General features: G+C 35.2%; 1 protein-coding gene across 1 annotated transcript in view; it reads right to left on the reverse strand.

Annotated features, from left to right (window-relative positions):
- Positions 1 to 23193, reverse strand: part of CFAP47 (cilia and flagella associated protein 47) — a 363098-nt gene that overhangs the window by 135906 nt on the left and 203999 nt on the right. The window contains 1 exon segment of the mRNA XM_050891106.1: positions 14619 to 14756. Within this exon segment, the coding sequence (XP_050747063.1) occupies positions 14619 to 14756 (138 nt within the window).

A 23193-nucleotide genomic window follows, 5' to 3' on the forward strand; every position in this document is an offset into this window, starting at 1 on the left:
TTTTAAATTCTCTACCATACTCCAGCAGGCTCACCATATGCAGTTTCCTTTAAAAAACATCTTAAATCTTAAGGCTAAGAATGCCTATTTTCTAAGCGAAGATAAGTCAGAGTTACAAAAACTATGCATCCTACAGAGTGATTCCTGACCGCCATTCATCGGAAAATTTTTTATTCTGTATTTACCAAGAACAATTAATTTTTCCATAATACAAGTGGTATGGCAAAAATACGAAATTAACCAAAAGCATTTTATCAACCCTAATATAGTCTTACTGTAATGTTTCATAGAAACACAGCTAGGCAAATATAAAGGCATTAAATCTGACAAGTGTCCATTTAATTTTCTTTTTAAGCATAACCCTTTTACTTTAAAAGGAACCTTTTAATCAAGTTCATTGGGATTCAGATCATTTTCCATTCCAAGCTCTGCCACAGAGTAGGCATTTGATCTCATTCTCCTAAGGCAAGGCAAAAAGGCAACACAAAGCAACATCATACACACAAAAAAGGCAACATGATTCTGGGATAAAAAGGGGGCATTACCTGAAGAAGATACTATTAATGAGTATAATTTTCTGACCTCTTTAACGTGTTTCTGCTGAGCACTTAGGTCATTTTAGGAAAACTTCTTTAGTCATTTTAGGAAAACTATGTTTATTTCTCTATACATCCATAAAATACAAAATGAGTTGTATGAAATAGAATCCTGACTGCAATGATGAAGTGGGCAGGTTTTCATTAGATTTCAGCAAAACCTATTGTAGAGTTGTGTGAGCAATTTATGTTTTCAATAAAATAAGAAACAATGAAGTCAAATTCCACTAACCTTCAAGTAGAAGAGCTTTATGTTCATGTACTTCCACACTAAAACCAACCCTTCATTAATTTCATGGATATTGTCTGCCATATTTACAGACACTGAAGTTTATCAGGTTGTTCTTAGTAATTTCTCAAAATATTGGTGGACAAATAAGGTGCAGATAACTGATAAACCCAGAGAGTTTAGTGAAAGCAATGCTCTAATTCTTTCTAACATTCAACAATAATTAGTGTATATACCACTTACACTACGAAAGAAGTGTACTTTAAAGAAGTTTACTTTAATATCTTACCAGAAACACTAATCATGTTTTTATAATTCATTCTAATTGTCAAAAATACAAAAGCCTTTGTACAGCCACCAAAACCCCTGGAATTACTGTTATTTTGCTTATTGCACTGCAACTTTTCTATGAGGTTTGTCATTCTTAGGGGCTATATTTTTAAACATACATGAAATCTGAGTCTGAAATAGCATGGACATAAGGGAGCATGATGCATTGTCAATTGAAAATGACTGGACAGCAATTTACGTATGCACATTTCCCATGTTTCATATACACTATGCACATTTTAAAAAAAAATTAAAAGTCAGATCTTGCTAGGTTCTGTGTCCTGCACATTATTTAGTACTGCCTATATCCACAATAGTGACATACAAAACATTTATGCTAGATGCTTTTTCTTTAGCTGTATCTGTAAAACACCTGCTATGTAAAAAGCATGGTTTACTGCAATTACAATGTGACTACTATGTGAAGCCTAAGCAAAAAGTATGATGCTTTAAAATACGTATTTTACACTTCAAAACAATGTAATACTAATTCTCATATTGTACAGCAAGTAATACTGATTTGAATGCAATATCATATCACTTCCAAAGAGTAATAACAATGTTTATGTGTATTCTAGAAGAGGGACTCTGAATGCAGCCTACATCTTCATATTTAGAAAGAAAAGTCTATCTTCCTTAAAAAAGAAGCAAACACCATTCAGTATTATTCAATATGAAAAACAAACAAACAAAAAAAAAATCTCCAAATGGTAAAATGAATGCTTTTCGAAGTTTGTTTTCAAGGATAATTTCCAATTTCCAGTATAAACGCAAACATTAATTCTGACAAATGAACATTAATTCAAAACAAATGAACTTTGACCTGAAGATTCTAAACATACAGGACACAGGAATCCCTGTAGTACTTGCTGACATTTTTGCCTGTTCATTTCTTCACCTACCTATAGAAAAGTGAGGATCATTTGAAAGATCCTTGAGATCAGATCTATAACATAGCACTTACAAATCATGCTCTTAATAAACCCCACTGTGACACACAAGACATTATAAGGAATAATAAAGAAAAAAAGTTACATGATCTCTCCATAAATTTATTGGTAGGAAATTAGGCAAACCAGTTGAAACAGAAGCATGAGAGTGAGATTTCTCTAGTCTTCGTGGAAAAATATAGGTCAAAAGTTCAGTGGAACAAAAGAAATATACCTTAGTGTAAAACAGAAAAAGAAAAAGCAAGGACCTTTCAGTACAGATGAGCAAGCATGTGCTCAGGGCTCAAAATACCTCTCCAAAAATCTCACCTGAAAAACCCCCACTATATTTGTCAAACAAAAAAATATTTGTGGATATGTAAGGTTACTATAGACAGTCAAACTAATATTCAGTAAGCAGTAATATGAAGTCAGATGGATACGTCAAGGTAAAGGAAAAGGATGTGCCAGTCCATTGCAAATCAGTTCAAATTTTGAATGTGAACTGAAGTGTGATATTTAATAGACCGATAACGACACCACAAAGTATCTTCTAAAGTATTTCCTCAGCTCTCAGAAAAGCAAAGTGACCACTAGCCAGATACATTCTAGTATCTGACATCTCACTTACCTATTGACTGATTGTTGCTGCATAATGTCTAATACATATATACAACCTACATAAATATAAAATTTAACACATTTGTTGATGCATGCATCCTATGCAAACCATTGTATGGGTTGAACTCACAATCAGTGGCATATTAGCAAATGTAAGTATTGCAATAATACATTTTAATTATTTTTTTATGCACAAAAGAAGTAAAAACTGGAGATAATTGCACTATTCCAATCTTTTCTGCTAATATTATAACAGCATTCAAATTATTTTTGCATATTTATACTTCTATGATTTCATTAAGGTATATTAAATGAACAATCACTAGAATTCATATTGTAAATTTAATTTGACACTTCACAATATTGTTTGCATTTTTATCTCCTCTTATGTACAAAAGGCAGGGCTCACAAATCAAAAAGACATAGAACCTCAAGTTTTTGCAATACCAGCAGCAAATGAGATTTAAGACAAGAGTTAATAAGGGGGAAAGTAAAAGGTTATAAATTTAGCCTACTTGTTTCCATTTTAAAACTCATTGACGTTTGCTAATATCTTTGCTAAACTAACTTTCCAATGCAAAATTGTCCAAGCCAGTTGTCTTCCCTGGGTTGCTTTTCTGGCATTTTCTAGCCAAAGGAATCCAGTAACAGCTACTCTAAGAAAATACACAACGTTTTTCTTACAGTAATGTTTTTTAGATATTTTGCTAAGAAGCTGTAGCCCATCATTTAAAGCAGGGGATGACATTTTTTGAAGGAGTTACTTTAGATATAGAAACACGTTTTTACTCTTTCTGTGAAAATCCACTCAAATTTTGCAAAGTTTATTATCTCTGAAAACTATTTTGTTGTACGTATATATATATACAAGAGAGGTTTACCAGTGTCTGATGCTTAAACAACCTGGAAACCCAATCTGCACCTAACATGTCCTAGCCACTCAATTCCCACGTCAACCAGATTTGCGCATGGCAACAGCAGCATGTTTGAAAACCTGGAAGAGTTATACTTGACAAATGAAATAAAATGCATATTCAAGAACTAGTGTAACTTACTTAATAGTGATACATACGGCTTTTTCTATTTTCTAGAAAAGTTATTCATCACTTAGTGGGTCACATTAGTAGCTTTCTTACAAGTACTTACACTGTTTTGGAGGAAATTAACACAAATACCCCAATTTAAAAAAATGTGGATAACCAGCCTTTTAAAGCTTTTCCTCCATAAGAAATAGCATGTACAGGTTTTCCTTAGTTTAAAAAATCTGGCATCCCAGATTACTTTCACTTAAAATGAGGGAAACTGCATGTATTCCAAGAGCACCACAAAATGCAGGAGTCTCCCAGAGAATCATAGAATCATTTATGTTCCAAAAGGCCTTTAAGATCATCAAGTCCAACCATTAACCTAGCACTGCCAAGTCCACCACTAAACCATGTCCCTAAGCACCATGTCTACACGTCTTTTAAATACCTCCAGGGATGGTGACTCAACCAGTTCCTGGGGCAGCCTGTTCCAATCCTTGACAAGCCTCTTGGTGGAGAAATTTTTCCTAATACCGAATTGAAACCTCCCCTGACACAACTTGACGACGTTTCTTCTTGTCCTATTGCTTGTTACTTGGGAGAAGAGACTGACACCCACCTCGCTACAACCTCCTTTCAGGTAGTTGTAGAGAGCGATAAGGTCTCCCCTCAGCCTCCTTTTCTCCAGGCTAAACAACCCCAGTTCCCTCAGCTGCTCCTCATAGGACTTGTGCTCTAGACCCTTCCCCAGCTTCGTCACTCTCTTTGGACACACTCCAGCACCTCAATGCCTTTCTTGTAGTGAGGGGCCCAAAACAGAACACAGTATTCGAGGTGCGGCCTCACCAGTGCCGAGTACAGGGGGACGATCGCTTCCCTAGTCCTGCTGGCCACACTATTTCTGATACAAGCCAGGATGCATTGGCCTTCTTGGTCAGATGATACAGTTTGTTTTAAATATAATGATTTCTCCAGGAAGAGATAAAGGACTTGTATGAGAGATGCATTACATTCTAAGTGGCAAAACATCATGTCAGTGGTGAGTAGCTTTTTAAAGAAGAATTTTTATTTGACCATGAATAAATAGCACCTGGCCTTTTAACTGAATTTAACCTGCAATTGCTTCTGAGAGAGAGCAAGACTCTGGATCAACCTATAGCAAACAGCAAGGACCTACAGGCAGAGAATGCAGTACAAATGAAGAAATTCTTAGCTTCTTACAGAAATCAAGTGATGCTAAAGGCCAAAGAGTTCAGTAGGATACCCCTCAAAAAGGCCACAAAGGCTTCTGAATTCAGGTTAACTCTTACTGTGATAATGCTAACGTCACACAGCAACTGAATGTGGTCCAGTCTATGACTGCAATGGTAGAGACTTTTCTGCCAACTGTTCCTTCTTGATATCAGTGATAGCTTTATCTGGTACTAGTAATCAACACAAACCAGTAACATATCCACTCTGAACCTTTTCTCATTTCTGAAATGTAGATCTGAGGGTGAAAGGAGCAGTGACTTGTGAATATCTGAATTTTCTGTAGGAATGTTTAATGAGTTATATTACAGAAAGATACAGAGGAAAACCATACCAAAAGAACAAGGTTACTTGGTGAGCTTCTTTCTACTTAATCAAAAAAATCCCTTTCACAGAGAAAGTTCTAGTACAAAATCAGTGCCAAATGCCATAAACAGAAATAAATAATGCCTTGAAAGTGCATTCAAATCTCTCAATTATGTTTCTTGCACACACATACTCTCACTCTCTGATGACAATGTATAAAAGTGCCATCTGTCTTCTGCCACAGTGGGAAACAGTAGTTCCCTAATATTTATAATTTCATAAGTATGTCAAGAACAATTAGGACTCTACTGTGCCCACAGAGAAAGCAAAAGAAATATTTTGAGAGAGACAGTAGACACCATAACAAATAAATCACTGCAATGGACAAGAAATATCTATTGGCTACTCAGTAAAAATGTCAGAGTGGTCCTTTGCTGGTTAGTTAGGCAAACCTACCTCATAACTGAATGTATGAGAATGCAGGAATGTCCAGTGTCTGGGATAAATTAAAAGCCAAAATCCTATATGGGCCATTTACTTTGCAGCTGCTATAGAAATAAAAGTCCTTAGCAAATTCCAGCAGCAGGCTACCAAGTGGACAAGAGGATCTAAGATATGAGAGAAATTCATCCATGAAAAAACAATGAGGTGAACTTACAGTTTTTTACTAACAAAAAACATGACTTACACAACTAGAATTACCTAATCACAAATAGTCTTCAGGAACAACATAGTTATAGCTTCAAAGGCAAACGATGGCAGTAGTACGTGATGCAAACTTGTCTAGTTATGAAAGTATAGCACTACTTGTAATAGAATCATAATAATAATACTTTTGGGGAGCCTGATGGTAAAACAACAAAATATAAATTATGTTGGATGGAGAAATGTGTTTTATTTTCTCCTGTTGGAAATTAATATGCTCCCTGTCATCTTAAAAACATAATTTTGACTCAATCTAATGTTTTAATTGATATTTCTGAGCTGCTTAGTTTTCAGAAACTTGCAACAAAGAAATAAATATATAAAAAACTTCACTCTGGATTTGTGAATCTATTTATAGAATAGCTTAACTGTTGGATTGCCCTGCCAGGCTCTGAGAATGTATACGCAATTCTTTTCTCTGCTTGAGGGACTGAACATACACCTTGAAGGAAAATGTTCTCACCCTTAAGCAATAGGATATTCTAGGCAATTGCTCTTAGACAATCTTGTTGATGTTACTGTAATTTGAATGTGTCCTAACATTTAGATTCATGTAATAGATTCAAGTAATTATTCAGATAGAAAAAAAAACCCACACTGTAAAAGACTTTAAAAAAATCACATATTTGATTTGAACTCCACTTCTTATGAACTGTTCCAAGTATTAGGATATAAAGTTTGACTTTTTCTTGTTTTCTGGCTCAGTGCGTACTTTCACAGGTCATAGCAACTGAAACAGCATGAATAGAGGAGACTGATAGGGACCTTCCCTCTGCCCTCTCCTCAATCCATTATCTTCTGCCCCAGACATGCTTATACGACTGTGAGGAACTGGTAAATATTAGTGTTCTTTTTCATGACTATTATGTGCTCTCTATGTGTTTTTAATTCATTACTTGCTAAGGGGTAAAATAAGAAATGTTTGTAAGCATGACAAAGTAGGAAAGGCAAAATGATGACCTAGATAAAGAGCATCTCAAACACTCAAACCTAATAGCAAGGGTACTGGCTGTAAAGAAACTACAGCTCTGTTGCTAGCTCATTTACTATTCTGTTTCAAAAATGTTATTTTTTATATCATTCTGAATGTGTTCTGTTACAGACTACTAGTAAGTGTTTATACATGGACCTATCAAGTTAGCTCTATTGCTGAAGGGCGGATTAGAAGGGGAAGAAATTTAAGTGTCGTTCTGATGCACTGTTTCATTTCAGCAAGGTGCAAGTCACGCCTGTCATTTCACAGGTGAACTTGAGAGGGACAGGCAAAAGTTCAGAGTACATCTAGCCATGTAACCATGACAACTACACCCATTATTTTTGCTCAGGATTTTTTTTTTCCCCAGAATATTTTTATTAAATGGACTATTAATTGATGAAAATCCATATATACACAAATATTTGAGATCTTCCAGACATGACCAAATGAATGTATTTCTCAGTAATATAGTTTATACAGAGTATCAGAACAAGCAAAATGCGTATCACAGACATTTTTAATTAGGTAAGAAAATTTAATCTGTTTATATGCAAATGCAATCCTGCATGCTATGACATCCAAAAATATACAGATGTACAGGTTTACAAATGGAGTGACTTATTTGTGGTTAGGGCAGATGCAACATTATTAGCCTTCTCAGCACAGCAATATTAAAACACCTGCTGCATGAAGGATGATGTAACCTAAAGTTCACCAGCAGCCTTACACTGTGAGCAATTACAGATTGCTTTTGTTATTAATTTTAAATGGGCTACCATGCTTCGTTTGCACAGATTTTTAATTGCACACATACCATGCCCCACAAAATTCCATGTGGGCCATAGGTCCTTGAAGCAGTTCTACATCTGAGTTGTTCTGAAACAACATGTTAGTTTATTAGGGGAATCAAGCTGTTCTGAGTCTCAAAAGGGCACAGGAAAATGTATAACACTTAGCAGACTGCAGTACTGCAGAAGGGCACCTACTGAGAAAGCTAACAATAACTGAACATTCTTTTTGACAAAGGAAAAAAGGATAAAACAGTCTAATCCTTAATGTTCTACGTATGCTAAACCATCCCCAAAAGCTTGTATGCACGAGCATTAAGTATAGCTGCAAATGCTAAAATGCTATAAAAAAAAAAAGCAAGCCCTGGCTGGTATTTTACATTTTCAAATATGCATGCAGTTTACATGGGGATTATTTTCTTTGGCTATTTCATCTGTAATTTTTTTTTTTTCCTGAAGAGGGAGAATCAATTAAAACAAACTAATCTGAAGGTGGAGCACAATATGCTTGAACATACAGTGTGCAGACTAAACTGAAAAATAGCTTAACTACACAATCAAAATTTATGAGGTAGATAATTCAAAACGATTTTTAGGAATATTCCTGTTAGAAAGATAGTAACTTGAGAAATAAATATACTTGTGAGATATACCAATTATACCTTTAATATATTAAAGGTTTATTAATCATATTACTGCATTAATACTGAATAAATCCTAACATTTACCATTGTATACTCAGTTCTTATGCTCTTTTAAAAAAATTATCATGAATAAATGCAAAGTCTTATTTTAAATTGTCACTACCTTGAGTACTGTTTTCCTCTTAATCACCTTTAACAGTTGCTAGAACAAAGAAATTATTTCATTATCTTCCTTATGTGAATACCTCAGTGTGCTACCACAGATGTTCAGCTCTCAGGCACTGATTTCAAGCCGGAAGGTCTGGGAGGACCACATGTGCAAGTATCATTACCTTTCAAAGGCATCAGTTCCTCAATGAACCTGCTTGGAAGCAGTTGTTTTTAAAGACAACGGGAAAGACGCTTAACTGTCAGAGACATATCATGAGAAGTCCAATGACAACTTAGACTAGAAAATGTCAACTATCATTGAAGGTCAGGTTGAAGGATAAATTAGCTTTAAAAAGATAATTAAAACAGGCTTTGCCAAAATGAATGCCTGGCCTAACCACTTTGACTATGCTTTTTTATCATGGCTTATTCACAAGTAGTGTATCTTTTTGATGTTATGCCTTTCAAGTACAAAGAAATTAAAAAACTTGGCAATGGCATAAAAATGTAAATGCATTCCATAAGAAGAACACAATGGGAAGTATAATCTTTTGATAAAGGCAGTGCTTAGGGCAGCCAAAATAAGACAATAGCACATGCAAAATTCCCCTGTGTTGTACAAACACTCTGCATCTGTAGCGCTCAGCTCAGTGAGACATCACCACTGGCAGGAACATTAAAAGCTGTTGCTTAAGTGCCAGCTCTGTGACGAGGCTCACTGCTGAAGGGAGAGAGAGTGAGGGATTCTGGAGGAGGACGGGGGGGATTTGCAGTTGCCGTGCAAGTCTTAGTCATTGCAGCAACTGCACCAACTTCACACTCTCGACTCTTCTTTACAGGGGAGCTGTTGGATCAAATTCCTGAGGACAGCTAGGCTGGTCTCGCAGAAGCTGAGCCAAGCATCCTCCCTATTGCCCGCATGCTACACAGCAAAGAGCGCAACACAGGGGCAATTGTCCAAGGGCAGTTCAGTTTAAGAAGTTACTATGGACTCCATAGTAGAGTAGAAAATTTTTCTCTACTTCAAGAGGAAATTTTGACAAGTGTAGGAGGCTTCATAGCATTTAGACTGTGAAACAAATATCTATTAATGACTAATATTTATTTATGATTTTAGCACTTTAGTATGTAGGAATATCTAAAGATAAATCTTACATGAAAGACCAGCTGCATTCTACTTTCAGTCTTAGCAACCACTTAGCCTTGTTTTACTTATGGCTCCCACGAGGAAAAAACCCTAGGAAGTCTTCTCTTGAAAGACAGAAGTATGCTTTGGAAAGAACTAAAAACCCATGTCAGTGTAGAAAGGGGCAAGCCCCTGACACTACATCTGCGCTACAGACATTTTTCTGTTTGGGTTTTGGTTTGGTTTTTTTTCCCCTGGTATAAGGCAGCATAAAAAGGATTTGTCATAAGGATTGCTGTATCAATGGTTTTCACTGCAAGCACTAAATGTGCTTTTTCTTAACTACATCTGAAGGAGAAAAAATCATGAACAAATTTCAGAATCATTATCTTTTTGGAAGAGCATAATGAGTGATTTTAGCAGAAATTATGAAGAGAATATATGAAAACTATTCTAGAAATTACCATCATCTTCTACAGTCTTACCTACAATATAATTTGGAGAAGAAAAAAAAAAAGAAAAAAGATAAATACACATATACATACTTATATAATGTATACGTGTGTGTACCTGACGATGATATTGAATGTTAAGGTGTGTATAACAAGGTAGTAGTTTCTAGTATGTTTAAAAGGAATAATTTTCACTGAGTGAGAGCAAGACAAAAATGCTTGGTGTACATGTGTTTATCATTAGAGATTTTTTTCTAACCTTATTCAGCTATGGACAACCTCACACTTGTTTTGGCCTCTGCTGATTCAAGTCTGAATATTAATTTTCTCTACACCTGTCGTGGTTTAACCCCAGTCAGCAACTCAGCACCATGCAGCCATTTCCCCCTCCCCTCCCAGTGGGGTGAGGAGGAGGAAAGGAAAAAAAAAAAGTAAAACTCGTGGGTTGAGATAAGAACAGTTTAATAACTAAAGTAAAATATAAGACTAACAATAGTAATAATGAAATATAATAATAATAGTAATGAAAAGAAATACAACAAAAAAGGAAGGGCGGGGAGAAAGGAAAAAAACCAGTGATGCACAATGCAATTGCTCACCACCCGCTGACCGATGCTCAGTTAGTTCCCAAGCCACGATCCACGCCTCCTGGCCAGCTCCCCCCTGTTTATATACTGGGCATGACGTTCCATGGTATGGAATACCCCTTTGGCTAGTTCAGGTCAGCTGCCCCGGCTCTGCTCCCTCCCAGCTTCTTGCACACCTGCTTGCTGGCAGAGCATGGGAAACTGAAAAGTCCTTGGCTTAAGATAAGCGCTCCTTAGCAACAACTAAAACGTCAGAGTGTTATCAACATCATTCTCACACTAAATCCAAAACACAGCACTGTACCAGCTACTAAAAAGAAAGTTAACTCTGTCCCAGCCAAAACCAGGACAATACCTGAAGTCCGCTATTTTCCGCTACCCCAGATCAGTAACAGTAGCCCAGGGGATTCTCAGCTCCGAGATGCACTTCTTCAGTGTGTGATGCCTCTGGTCAAATGCAAGTAGTTTGCATTCTACTAGTGGTGTGCACCTTGCAATTAAGAATTCCTAAATCTCGGAAATATCCATCAGTCGTTCTACTCTGAAAAGCCATAGAATGATTATTTTTTATGAAAAACTACAGTAACGATATAAGTGTAAAAGAAAACTGTGTAGGATAAGGCTAAGACTCTGTTAGTTCCTCTTTGAAGTAAGTTCAGGAAAACACTACTACTACCATATAAGTTAGATCACACGTTGTTACATTCCATCTCTATTTAGTCATTTTCAGCAGATACTTTCCCCACCTGTAAAAGTTATAGATGTCTAGTACAAATGAATGGTTGTGATGGAAGACAATGTTTTGTGAAACGACTAGAAGCAGTTGGTTGATTTAAAGGTGAGATGGAAGCTTGCTGTTCCTAGGATATGGGCATTGTAAGGGTATATCTTCTGTATTGAAGAAAAAAAACCCTATTAATAAGTGATACAGTATCAAGGAAAAGTCATTTCACGTCCTACTTTAAGCCCACTTTAGAAAGCAAGCCTAATGACACCCTAAACATTGCTAGCAGTCATGAAACTTGAGCTAGTACAATTTACTAGAAACACATAGGTTACAATAAGACAAAGATATAACTCTACAGTAGCACAAAAATAGCGAAAGATGGTAGCTGAAAGATAAGATGCAGTAACTTGACACAGCCATATATGAATAAGCTATGCAGATTGCTCCAGCTACCAATGGGACCCTGTGTGCTGGAGTGATTATATCCATGTAAATTAGTGTGTGGTGAAAAAGGGAGCTGAGTTGGAGCTGATTAGCTGGCCCCTCTCAGCAAGTTATTACACTAATCACCCACCAATATATTTGAAAAACACATTCCAAATGCATAAGTAGATCAGCCAGTCTCACATTGTTAATGGAGATCCCAACTGAGCAAAAGGCTTATCAGTAATAATAATAGCAAACAGTGAACTTGCATTGGATTTTCTACCTAAGAACAATGCCCTCAATTCATATCAGTGATAGGGACAGTACTGAGAAATCCACTCACTTAACCTTCTGTTTTCGTACTTAACCTATTTTCAGTTACTTTCAATTACAGCCTCTACGAGTTTCAGACTGATGATTCCTAACTTTGCAAAGCCTAAATATCTCATAAGCAGAAGTGTTTAGTTTGGACAATAGAAGCATAATTAAATTCATGAAGATTTGCAGGCTTTCAGTAGAGATTTGAAGATTATCTCCAGTATTTCCCTGTACTTGGCATCACTCTTGATATTTCTTTTATGATTAATTCCTCCTAACATCTTGAAATCTGCTAATTCTCATCTCTACTGCATTGTCTGCATATATCACCTTAATTTAATCTTTGTTAAAATCCTTCTTCTGTAAACTTACAATGATGCGTTGTGTGAGTTTTAATGTCAACCAACTTCCGTGTTGCTGTATATGAAAATTGAAATAAAAAAGCTAGCTGTAGGAGGAGAATACAAGGAAATATTCTTGAACCTTGAAAAGCAGTGAAAGCTAAATACTGATTATTTCCTTTCTTTTGAACTGCCTTCTTAAGGACTTTCTCCTATTTCTAGCTCTCTTCATGCCAGAATTTAAAAAAAACACTACTGTTCAACATTACTAGGGTTCCCCTTAAACATACCAGACAGGAGAACTGAATCTGTATTGTCCTCACAAAACTCTTTATTTACATTTTTATCCTTTGGCTTTGAAAATCCTCTAGTTAATATTTCTAGACTTCTTCTCAATCCCGTTCCTCAATTTGTCAAGCATTGACTTGCCTTTTGCTTTTTTGTTATAATTTTACCACTGTTGCAACATTCTTATCTGTATGATAAGCACTATGGGAAAACTTTAGTTCTTTGGTCACCTTCTTTTCTTTTTGATTATTTTCAGTCTCCTTTTGAAAACAGCATTTAGCCATGTTCTGCTACATTATTCTCTTCCACTTCTATTCCTTTTCTATTTTAAACTCACATTGTATTATCAACTGTTTGCACAAAACTAACATTTTAGAAGATCTGATTTTGTATAAGAGCTACATAATCACAGAAAACATTTTACTGTCTTCTGTTAGTTTTAACTACAGCTGTTAAAAAGAAGCAGACTGCACACCACAAAGTTAAGTACACCAGGAGTTTGAGCTGTGTAAAAAAAGTGTTTCAAAATTCACATAAAATATTTAGCAAAAAAAGAATGTGGTAACCAATCTGGTAGAGAGAGAATGCATACCCATTGATAGGGCTCTGGCTTGTGAGGAAAAAAAAAAAAGTTTTTTTTTAATACTCCCCAACATTAAGCTACTGGTATGATCAGGGAGAGTCACTTCGTTTCTGCTCACTTCTGTCTTCTTCCTGCCTCTGTCCTGTCTATACAGATTGTAAATTCTTGGGATCGCTTCATATCAGAGATGGGATACTAATTTCTGAGTCTCTACATATTATTGAATACAGATATTAATAGACTATAAAAGAACAGACTTTCTGATATTCACATTAGATTAACTCAAATTATTTATTATTTATTAATAATAAAATTAGCTTTTAATTCTTTTTAAAACTACATAAATTCTGTTAAAGTGAAAATACAGTTATAAAGAAGACAAAGAGATCTCCAGTTGCAAGCTCTTCTCAATTTCCTAAAAACTAGATGTTGATTAAAACAACACCTTTTTCAGGTAAAAAAGAACTTTCCTTGATAGCTTTCCTCGTGAAAAATATGCTTTAGCCATCTAACATAATGCTTGATAATTTAAACACATTCCAAATTAGGTATTAAAAGCATAAAAAGCACAGTTCTACAAGCAAAGCTTTACTTGAAAATGTCAAGAAGCAAATGGACAAATTTGTTTAAAAACAAACAAAAAAACCTACCTTTGTCTATTTGGTGTGCACATTTGTTACCACAAAAGTATTCCTCTGGAACACTTAAAATCTCAAAAATAATGCAGAAACTGTTTAGAATAAACTAGGAGGTGACAACCTGAATGTAAACAGGTATTCTGGAATTTTCTCCTCTTGATTTTACTGTAACTGATCAAAGGAGCATCTATGACAGTTAAAAGAAAGTTTTTCCCACAGTGGAATGAAGTGGAGCAATGTGAATTTCAGAAGCAGCCTGCTTTGACATCAGCACTATTAATATAATTGGATATTTTTAAAAGAAAGCATTTAACAAATGCTGCCCCTCTCCAACAACAAGTGACATTCAGTGACATCATTGCAAAAAAGAGAAAAAGAAAAAACAAGCTCAGCTTAAAATTTCATACAACTGTTTCAAAAGTCATAAAAGGAGAAGTTTCATATATGCCTGGAATAAACATTTGACTAACACTGTTTGCAGGCATGCAGCCTGGCATACTAAATATACATTTAATTTAAAAAGAAATTATGATATAAGTTTATACAAACTGACAATGAACTCATCCATAATAACAAACATACCCATGTTTGCTGCATCAACAGTTTGTGGTGTCTCTGTTGACAATTTCTGAAGGGCCTGTTCACCATCTGTCTTCTCTGGTAAGCTGTTATGTCGAGACTGCTGTTGGTCTTCATCTTCAGCAACAAATGAAATTACACCTAAAACAAATAGATACCAGGTGTTATATTAGCCAGGGCATTAGCTTTATAAAACAGACTGCCAGACATGTACGAGTATTTCCTCAATTCAAAACTAATAAAAAATGAAGTAAAACTTCCACTCCAGGTGTCAGCCATCCAATTATAATTTATGGTAATAAAAAATACGTCTTGAGTGAGTCCCAGCAAATTAACCAATTTTTCTCCCAAAAGTGTTTTTCTACTTACCTGAACAGATCAGTAATAAGTACCTGAAAAGATCAGTAATAAGAAATACAAGTAAACCCACTTTTTAAAAATTATAAAATATGGCAGACAATAATAGTATCTTTCTTTCCAGTGCAACCTTCTATGCATAGTCATGATTGTTTCTGTTATTTTTTTTAGATCACAGTGTCTCGTTCTAGTGCTATAAGATAACAAATGTAATAGTTAAAATATCCCTGTGATACATTTCTGTATTGTATGTTAAGTTGTAATCAAGTATTTAGGGAAGATAAAATACATAGAGATTGTAAAACCAGGATTTTTAAATTCGCAGATTTCTATTTGATAATACAAAATTTAATGTAAAAAATCTAGTATGTACATGGTTCCTTTAAATAACATTAATGTTATTCTGGAAGATTCGATATACTGGCTTTAAATAAGCAGGTTTTGTTTCTTGCATTATGTGCCTCTGACTAAGAATTTTAAATCTACACAAATTTTTGGAAATACTATATATCATTACTATTTTGTCTAAATGACTGTCCCTCAATATTTCAGTGCATTCTGGAGAGTTTCAAAGCTGAAATAAATATATGTTGCAGGTTTAATTCTTGCCTCATATGTACAATGAAAAACTAATTTGAGGACGTGACTTATTTTATGATACTATACAGTAAGAAATTTTCCCATTCGAGATCATTAGAATTTATGTGAAATGGTCTCCCAAAGGGAACTTATGCAACTGTGTCCTACTAAAGGTTTGGGAAAATTATTCATAGTGGAGCTTTTTTAATTTGAAATGGAGAATTAATATAATTTTATGAGAGTCCCAGAACAATTTGATTTGAAAATACCTACATTTAACGGTATTTTTTGTTTCTCCAGCTTTGAGTGGGATAGATGTGTGGTAACAGATCACATGGCAGAGAGGATGTGCTGTGCTCCCTGACTAGCTGAATTTAGCATCTTACTAGCAGGAATAGCTAAAGCTAAATAGCAAGGCTCACGTGGGACCTGGAAATGGGAGCAGCAGTGAGGGGGAGAGACAGCACCACACCGGTCACAACAACTGGCTCAGGAAGCCGCCGTGACTTTAGCAGCCCGGAGCTGATCAAGCTTCCTGTACACATACCTGTACACACCCATTTCATTTACAGTCCTCGAAGCTTAACTTTCTTCCCTTAATCACAGACTTCTGTAGAAGGCTGCATTCATGTTTCTAAACATTCTAAGTTTAATTTCATTTCAGGAGGGGTCAATCTTAACAAAATGGCCTCACGGTTAGTTTTGATAATAATATTATGCTAGAAGGATGTTACTCTTAAAAGAAAAAAGAAAAAAAAAGAAGCAAATAAAACATAACTAAAGTCAAATGCTACTAGGAAGTCTTGGAAGAGCAAAATTTGTTCTTGATACCCTCAATGGTAGCTACACCAGGCAGCAATTTCAACATGACAAACACTGCCAAACTATTTCTGCTAAGAAGGATTACATTAAATCATTACAGGGAAGCAAGGTTTATCATCTTCACATTGCCACTGTTTCTCTTTCTCTGAGAGACAGCAACAGGGTAGCTCAGGTATAAAACACCAAAGTTGAAAACAAAACCAAAAAAATGGAAATAGGTGTGTACTTAAATGCAGAGAAAGGAACTATATAATTTTAAATTAAAAAATACTAGAATCCCAGATTTTCTCCCCTCTGTTAAGAAAAATCTATAAAAATACAAATAAAATAATAAAATACAAATAATTAAAACCAAAAACATTTTAAATAGAAAATGTTTATAAATTCCTAAAATTAATCACAGTACAGAAGCCAGAAATTGTGTCCGAATAAGCAGGAGAGTGATTGCAATTTCAGGCAACTATTGAATCTTTTTTAAAACAATCTTCAAAGAGAAGGTAGATGTGTAAGTAAAATAAAAAAATAAAACCATTATGGAAAGCTCAGGGGAATGAAGTCTGAAGAAAATGATCAAGGTATATAAATATTGATGTAAGAGGACATATTTGATGGCACTAACAGCTAATGGATCTTAGGATAAATACTGACTAATTAATCTGATTTTATGTCTCGATATAATTCTAGCATAACTTTGGTCTATTGCAGCCCAATATTAGAGAAAAGCAAAGTGCGAGAGAAAGACTTCATTAATTTCAAATACCATCCTAACCATCAATATACTTGAAAGACGTCAACAATTATAAGAAAATGAGTAAAAAAAATGCAAAATCATAGCTTTAAATTTGACTTAAAATACTTGACTAAATGCTGAAAATCACTAAATTCATAAATTCTAAAGCCTCCTTACAGTAGAGAATATTTTGTTACACTTCATTTTAAAATGTAGGTAATTTTTCCTTATAGTCCTTGCTTCCCATAACAATGGAGGGTTTTCTTTACTAATTGTCTGTATTTCAGAATATTGTATTGTGCATATGTGCATGTGAGAGAAAGAGGGACAGAACACGAGTGTTCACAGTTTAAAATGTTGTATTTCATCAGTGAGTAGGGGGATGGTAAAACAAACAGTAACTTTTTTGGCTCTGCACAAAAGATGCTCTCAAAAGCTTCAAAATCATTGGCTGAAGAACTCTGAATAATTAATCTTTATTTGCAGCAAATCTTGGAACACTTAAAAGTTCCAGAACTGTAAATTGCTAATGCTCAAGAATATTTCAAGAGCTAGTGGCAGTACTATGGTAACTAAAAACTACTTAAATTGCTAAACCACTGTGCTGATAATCCGGCAATCACATGATCAAAAAATCAGTGAAGAATTGCACTATAAATGCTGACACTCAATTTTCCTTCTTTATGGAAAACAGATCTCAAACAAACAGAATTAATGACAATGAGGTTAAAATCTTGATCGATAAAGGTGACTGGATTGATGTAATGTATTCAGGTCTCTGCAAGGCACTCAATTAAATCTGTCAAAGTATTTCAATAAAAAATAATCAGTTTTACTACAGATGGCATACATTTTTAAACTCAGTTTATCTGCTTAATCTTAAAATATTCATAAATTGTCTTTCATAATTTCCACGGGCACCAAAGTATCTACTACTGGCACAAAGTTCTTTGAATTTTGTATTAGGGGAAAAAAAGAAAATCATTGCTGTCAAGAAGTGCAAATAACAACAAAAAAGAAGTGTATTCATTTCAAGTCAAATATAGAATGCCGAATCCTTATCAGTGAGGACACTTAGTATGTAGTATGCTCTGCATGACTTGAGTCTGTAAATTAAGGCAGACTATTTTCCTAGGAAGTACTCCTAAGCAGAATGCTCTCCTGGTTCAGGAGCGAATGGTGCAATCCAATGACCACTAGTGGAGATTAAGATAGCTAATGATACAGAAATATATGAATTTATTCAAATTATGGGCTACAAAAAAATTCCAATCAAAAGGTGTTTTGCAGGATGGGAAAAAGAGTTTTATACAACAAAGAGTAATAAAAAGTCCTTAGTACTCTATGAAGTAATAAAAAATGCATTGGAAAGGTGCAGAAACACTGCATAAAAAATGACAGATTTAAAATAACAAAATAAGCGTGTTTACATTTTTTCATAAGGTTCTGCTGAGCTTGGCTCCTATGTTATGAAAGGGCTTTGATGCAGGAAGTTTTAGTCTTTCGGCTGTGAATGCACTGTCATCCTACAGAACCCACTGTTGCTTACACTGTCTTCAAAGTCAGCAGTATCTTATGTTACCTTATTGATGCTGCAAAGCACCTGATAAATGATATTTGCTCATGCATAACAGCCCCCAATGTTCGGGGTTTTTTCTTGCATCTAGTTGCTCAGTTCTGACTTCTGTGTCATACATTATATAACAACTTAACTTGCCAAAATACCATGGCTGACAATTTTTAAAGTATACATTCAAAACCAAACAAGACTTCATATACATCTCAGCAACACAATTCCTACTGATTCAGTTGGCCACAGAATTATGCCACTATTAAGTATTTTAGAAAATACCACTCCTCTTCTCAGCTGTCCTTTGGCATATATATAAAATACTAAACTTGCCAAAGCAACAATACAAGTACTTCTAGAATTATACTGAAAATGAATAATTAAAAATTACATAAACTGTGGAGGTTTTCTTTTTGCTGATACAACATTGCTTTAAAAGGTTTCTTGGTCAAAATGTCATTGCATATTTTCTAGCTTTACTATCCAGTGTTTAAACATTTTATACAAATTCAGTCCACATATTAATACCAAAGCCTTGTTTTATATTGCTTCAGAGAAGATGCATCCCTTTAAAAGGAGGCAGGCTGTTTTATTTCCCAATAAAATTGTAATTGCAACACCACATGTTAGACTGACTCATTGGCTATACACTACAATACCCCATCCCTGAATCCAATTAAGAAAGCAAGAAACATTCAACTTTTTCCCTTCTGTATAATTTGAATGTACTATTTCAAAGATATGTATTGTACATGATTATTTTCTGGTGCAGAGAGATGATAAAAGCCCACAGTATCCCAATATTTTAACTGGAAACAAGAACAGAAGGCTATGTGGCCACAGAATTCATCACACAAATCTGAAAAGATACAGAAATGTTTGGCTTGTGGTTTAAATATACCAACATGATCTTAATAAGCATAGGTCTTGGGAGCAGGAGGAGGGTTTTTCATGTTTTCTTATTCTTTTCTGGCCAATGAAATCAATGTATAGTTGCTGCCTCAGAAAAGTTCCACAGAAGAGATAAGATAAATTAGAGACGAGTGTAAGTTATGTAAGCTATAGCTTTGGCCAATTTTTCTTCTGGCAATTTTTCTACTGACAAAAAAAGATATTTACTGTAGGTCACAACAAAACTTTATAATCTCTATTTTGCATAGGAAAACGTCTGTGTTGATATATGTAAATTCTAAGGAGTTTCTGTAAATCCTACTACTTGTTGGTATACTGGGACTAAATTAATTGCTCCCTACATCAATGAAAAGGAAGCAGAATAAGCTTTAAGACTCATACATAGGAGAAATGAGCAAGTGGCAAATCCCGCTGTCAACTATCATTCATACATGGTTTTGTAGCATTTAATAAAGACGTGAATTGTTTTATTTATAATTCTCACTGTCTGTTCTTAATGTGACAATGAAACCATGATATGATACAGGAGTATGCAACTCCAACTGCACTAGGATAGGTGGAAAGGGTATGCTGGGGATCATCTTGCCAGGTGGTGGCATGTACAAATAGAGCAGCCCTCCTTCAGTGAACTCCAGTGATCCAGCAGTGGAGGTATCCAGAGCCATTCACAGTAATCAAGCAACCAGAAGATCCTTCTAACTTTGTCTTTATTACAGATGAATTAGACTCTATTTGTTAGGGTGTCGCAGTTGAAGAGGAAGCGCTTAAAGCAAAGGTACAGACAGGTGCTAGAAATACAGCAATGGCTACAAGAAGCTACAGAGATGGTATTCCTCCCGCATGTGATTTTATGATTCCATTGAAATTAGAGCAATCAGTAGATCAATTTGCAGAATTCCACCAAACAAAGAAATGGACAATATATTTTTTTAAATCAGATTTCACACAAGTGTTGAATGGAAAATACTGTTAAACAAACAAGTTTAATCAACTCATTTACAGGCCACAATGTACTGGCATGATCTTCACCATCTCATTAAAATTGTCCTACAGCTGCAGTCTGACAGGCCATGGCCTGTAACATACTGCCCTTTTTCCTCAATGTAAGCTTCAAAAGCTCCAAGTAGCATGGAAAAGTGCTGCCTACTAAGTACAGAGATAGTTAAAAAAATAAATGAAAGGTTATACATAAAATTAGAAAGCTTCTTTTCAAAAGCTAGAAAATTTTTATGGATAAAAGGACACTGACTATAACAGGTGTGTATCTTTTGCACAAGAAATATTCAAGCATTATGAGCTTTGGTCTATTCTGGAAAAATTCCGGTCTATTCTGTGGAAAGCAGAAATAAGAGTTGGATAAAAGATAAAGTAATATGTAGAAGATGCTTTATCAAACCTAAAGGAAATTGCTCTGTTACTTAGAAAACAGATTGCTGAAGAATTTTATCTGGTGCCAGAATCTTGCGTGAGATGTTTATTAGCTATTATTTCTATGTTAAAGCTGTCATACAGCTACAAACCAGCCGAAGCATATAATATTAGCCCTCTATTGGAATGCTTCCAAATGGACTTTTGAAAAGAACTGGGCCCATTTTTAGCTTAGCAATCATAAAATAGCAAGAAGGAAAGCAAAAGAAATATAATTTTGCAGCTATATAATTTTGCAACGAAAAAGACTTTGAATGTAAAGGAAAAATGCAGACCATTTGCTCAGTACAACAATTTATATGGTAAAAGTCCTTTTATGAGAATTTACTTTAATATGACAAAAACAGTACTAGAACACCAAGGCTACAAAGTTCTATGCTTACAAGTTAGGGAGTTCTAAACTTGAAATCATCCATCAGCACTATGACAGTCTTCAACTAGATATCTAAATAGTTGTTCTTTTTTCCCCACAGGATAAAATTTACTCACTCTGTAGATAGCTTTTGAGCATTGCTTTTTATCTTCAATCATTCAACATGTTGGCCCCGTAGATTATTTACTTCCCTCTAAACAAATTCACCAAACTGAATAAAGAGTACCTTTCTTTTGGGGTGTTTAATTTATACTTTACCTGTAGTATCTTGAACCTAGAAAGGACTAAGATTCCTGAGTCCTAATTAATTCCCGCTTGAATCACCTACATCTAATCTGTGATCCTCAAGCTTCAGGCTGGCTGCTGAAAAATCCTAAAAGTGCCAAAAATGCATATATATCTCAGCTTTGACATTAAAGTTTCCCAGGAGCTGAAAATTCTGCTTTGGGGAACAAGTACAACTTCCCAGACTCGTACAGTATGAAGCAGAGAGACTTCCATTCTCCTTGAAGCCACATAGTAAGCACTTCTTAACTGATGTTACCTTAGACAGGACACCTGGTAGTTAAGTTTATATCACACCTAACATCAGACAGCAAAATCAGCTGCTGCCTCGCAAACCTGTGACAGTGGCCTTTCTTCCCTCCACCCCTCTCCCCCCTACAGCAGCTGAATGATTAGAGAGCATGCACAAATTTCTGTGACATAACCAAAACTGTCCCTGCTCTAGAGGAAGAATGAACATGATTTCCTAAGGTAGTGATTAAAGCAAGCACTGAGCCAGGGCGTGGATGGTAGATAACTGGGCCCTGTCTCTTTTCAAAGGATAACTTCAGCCTTCTATCAAGTTATTTTAAAGAGTAAAATAAATGAACTGTTTTCTGAAAAAAAAAGCTTACGTGGCTTCCCAGCCTTTGAACAAATAACTTTTCTGTCTGGTTAGAGAGACTGACTGTTCTCTCTTTTTCTCACTCACTGAACAGATAATACTTCCAAACATAATGGAAACCATTGTAATAGAAGTTAGGCGAATGACAGAATATAGGAGATGTCGATCTGAACATGCCATCTCTGTCCCTTTGAAGGCATGGCTTTTACCACCTGGTATTAATTTGCTGTATGATAGATCCCTTGGAACCTCTTCTACTGCAACTTTCAGTATACATAAAAGAATTGGGGATTTTCTAATCCAGAAGAAGAGAATATTCCTAAATCTTTAAACCCTGAAAAAAAGGCATAAGTTAAAATACAGTGCATCCTCAATATTTCCTGGTGAACATTTTCGATGGTCACAAATTTCATTGAAAGCTGACTCCTATTTGTAGAAAGTGAATTTTGTCTCAGGGCTACAGATTTAGCAAGGTGGCACTAAAGTCTTCCTGTGGCACTAGGCCAAGCTTTGTTACAAGTATTAATTTCTTTTCACATATCACCTGTGACTTGAGATAGCATTATTACTTACATTTTACACATCAGATACTAAAACCAAAATGGCCAAAAGAGCAAACTAGTTTGGCATCCTCAGGGACAAGATTTAATAACTTTTTAATGTTGAGAAAACAGCTGTCTTTAATCTCAATTGTCTAAGAAGATAGCAGAATCAAGTGTTTGGAGTTAGGAACCCACAAAATCAAAACTATACACTAAGCATTTTGGATTAAGAGATTTATCCAATATCAGAAATCCTTTTGTTTAAGAAGTTGTTCAAATCTAGGTTTCCTGAGTGCTATTCAGTTACTTTAAGACGGTCTCTTCTGTTCCCGTAATTCCCTCCCAAACATGCTCTTGTACTATGCTCTGCTGAGAG

This window comes from Gymnogyps californianus, chromosome 1 (genome assembly GCF_018139145.2).
Source record: "Gymnogyps californianus isolate 813 chromosome 1, ASM1813914v2, whole genome shotgun sequence".
NCBI lineage: Eukaryota > Metazoa > Chordata > Aves > Accipitriformes > Cathartidae > Gymnogyps > Gymnogyps californianus.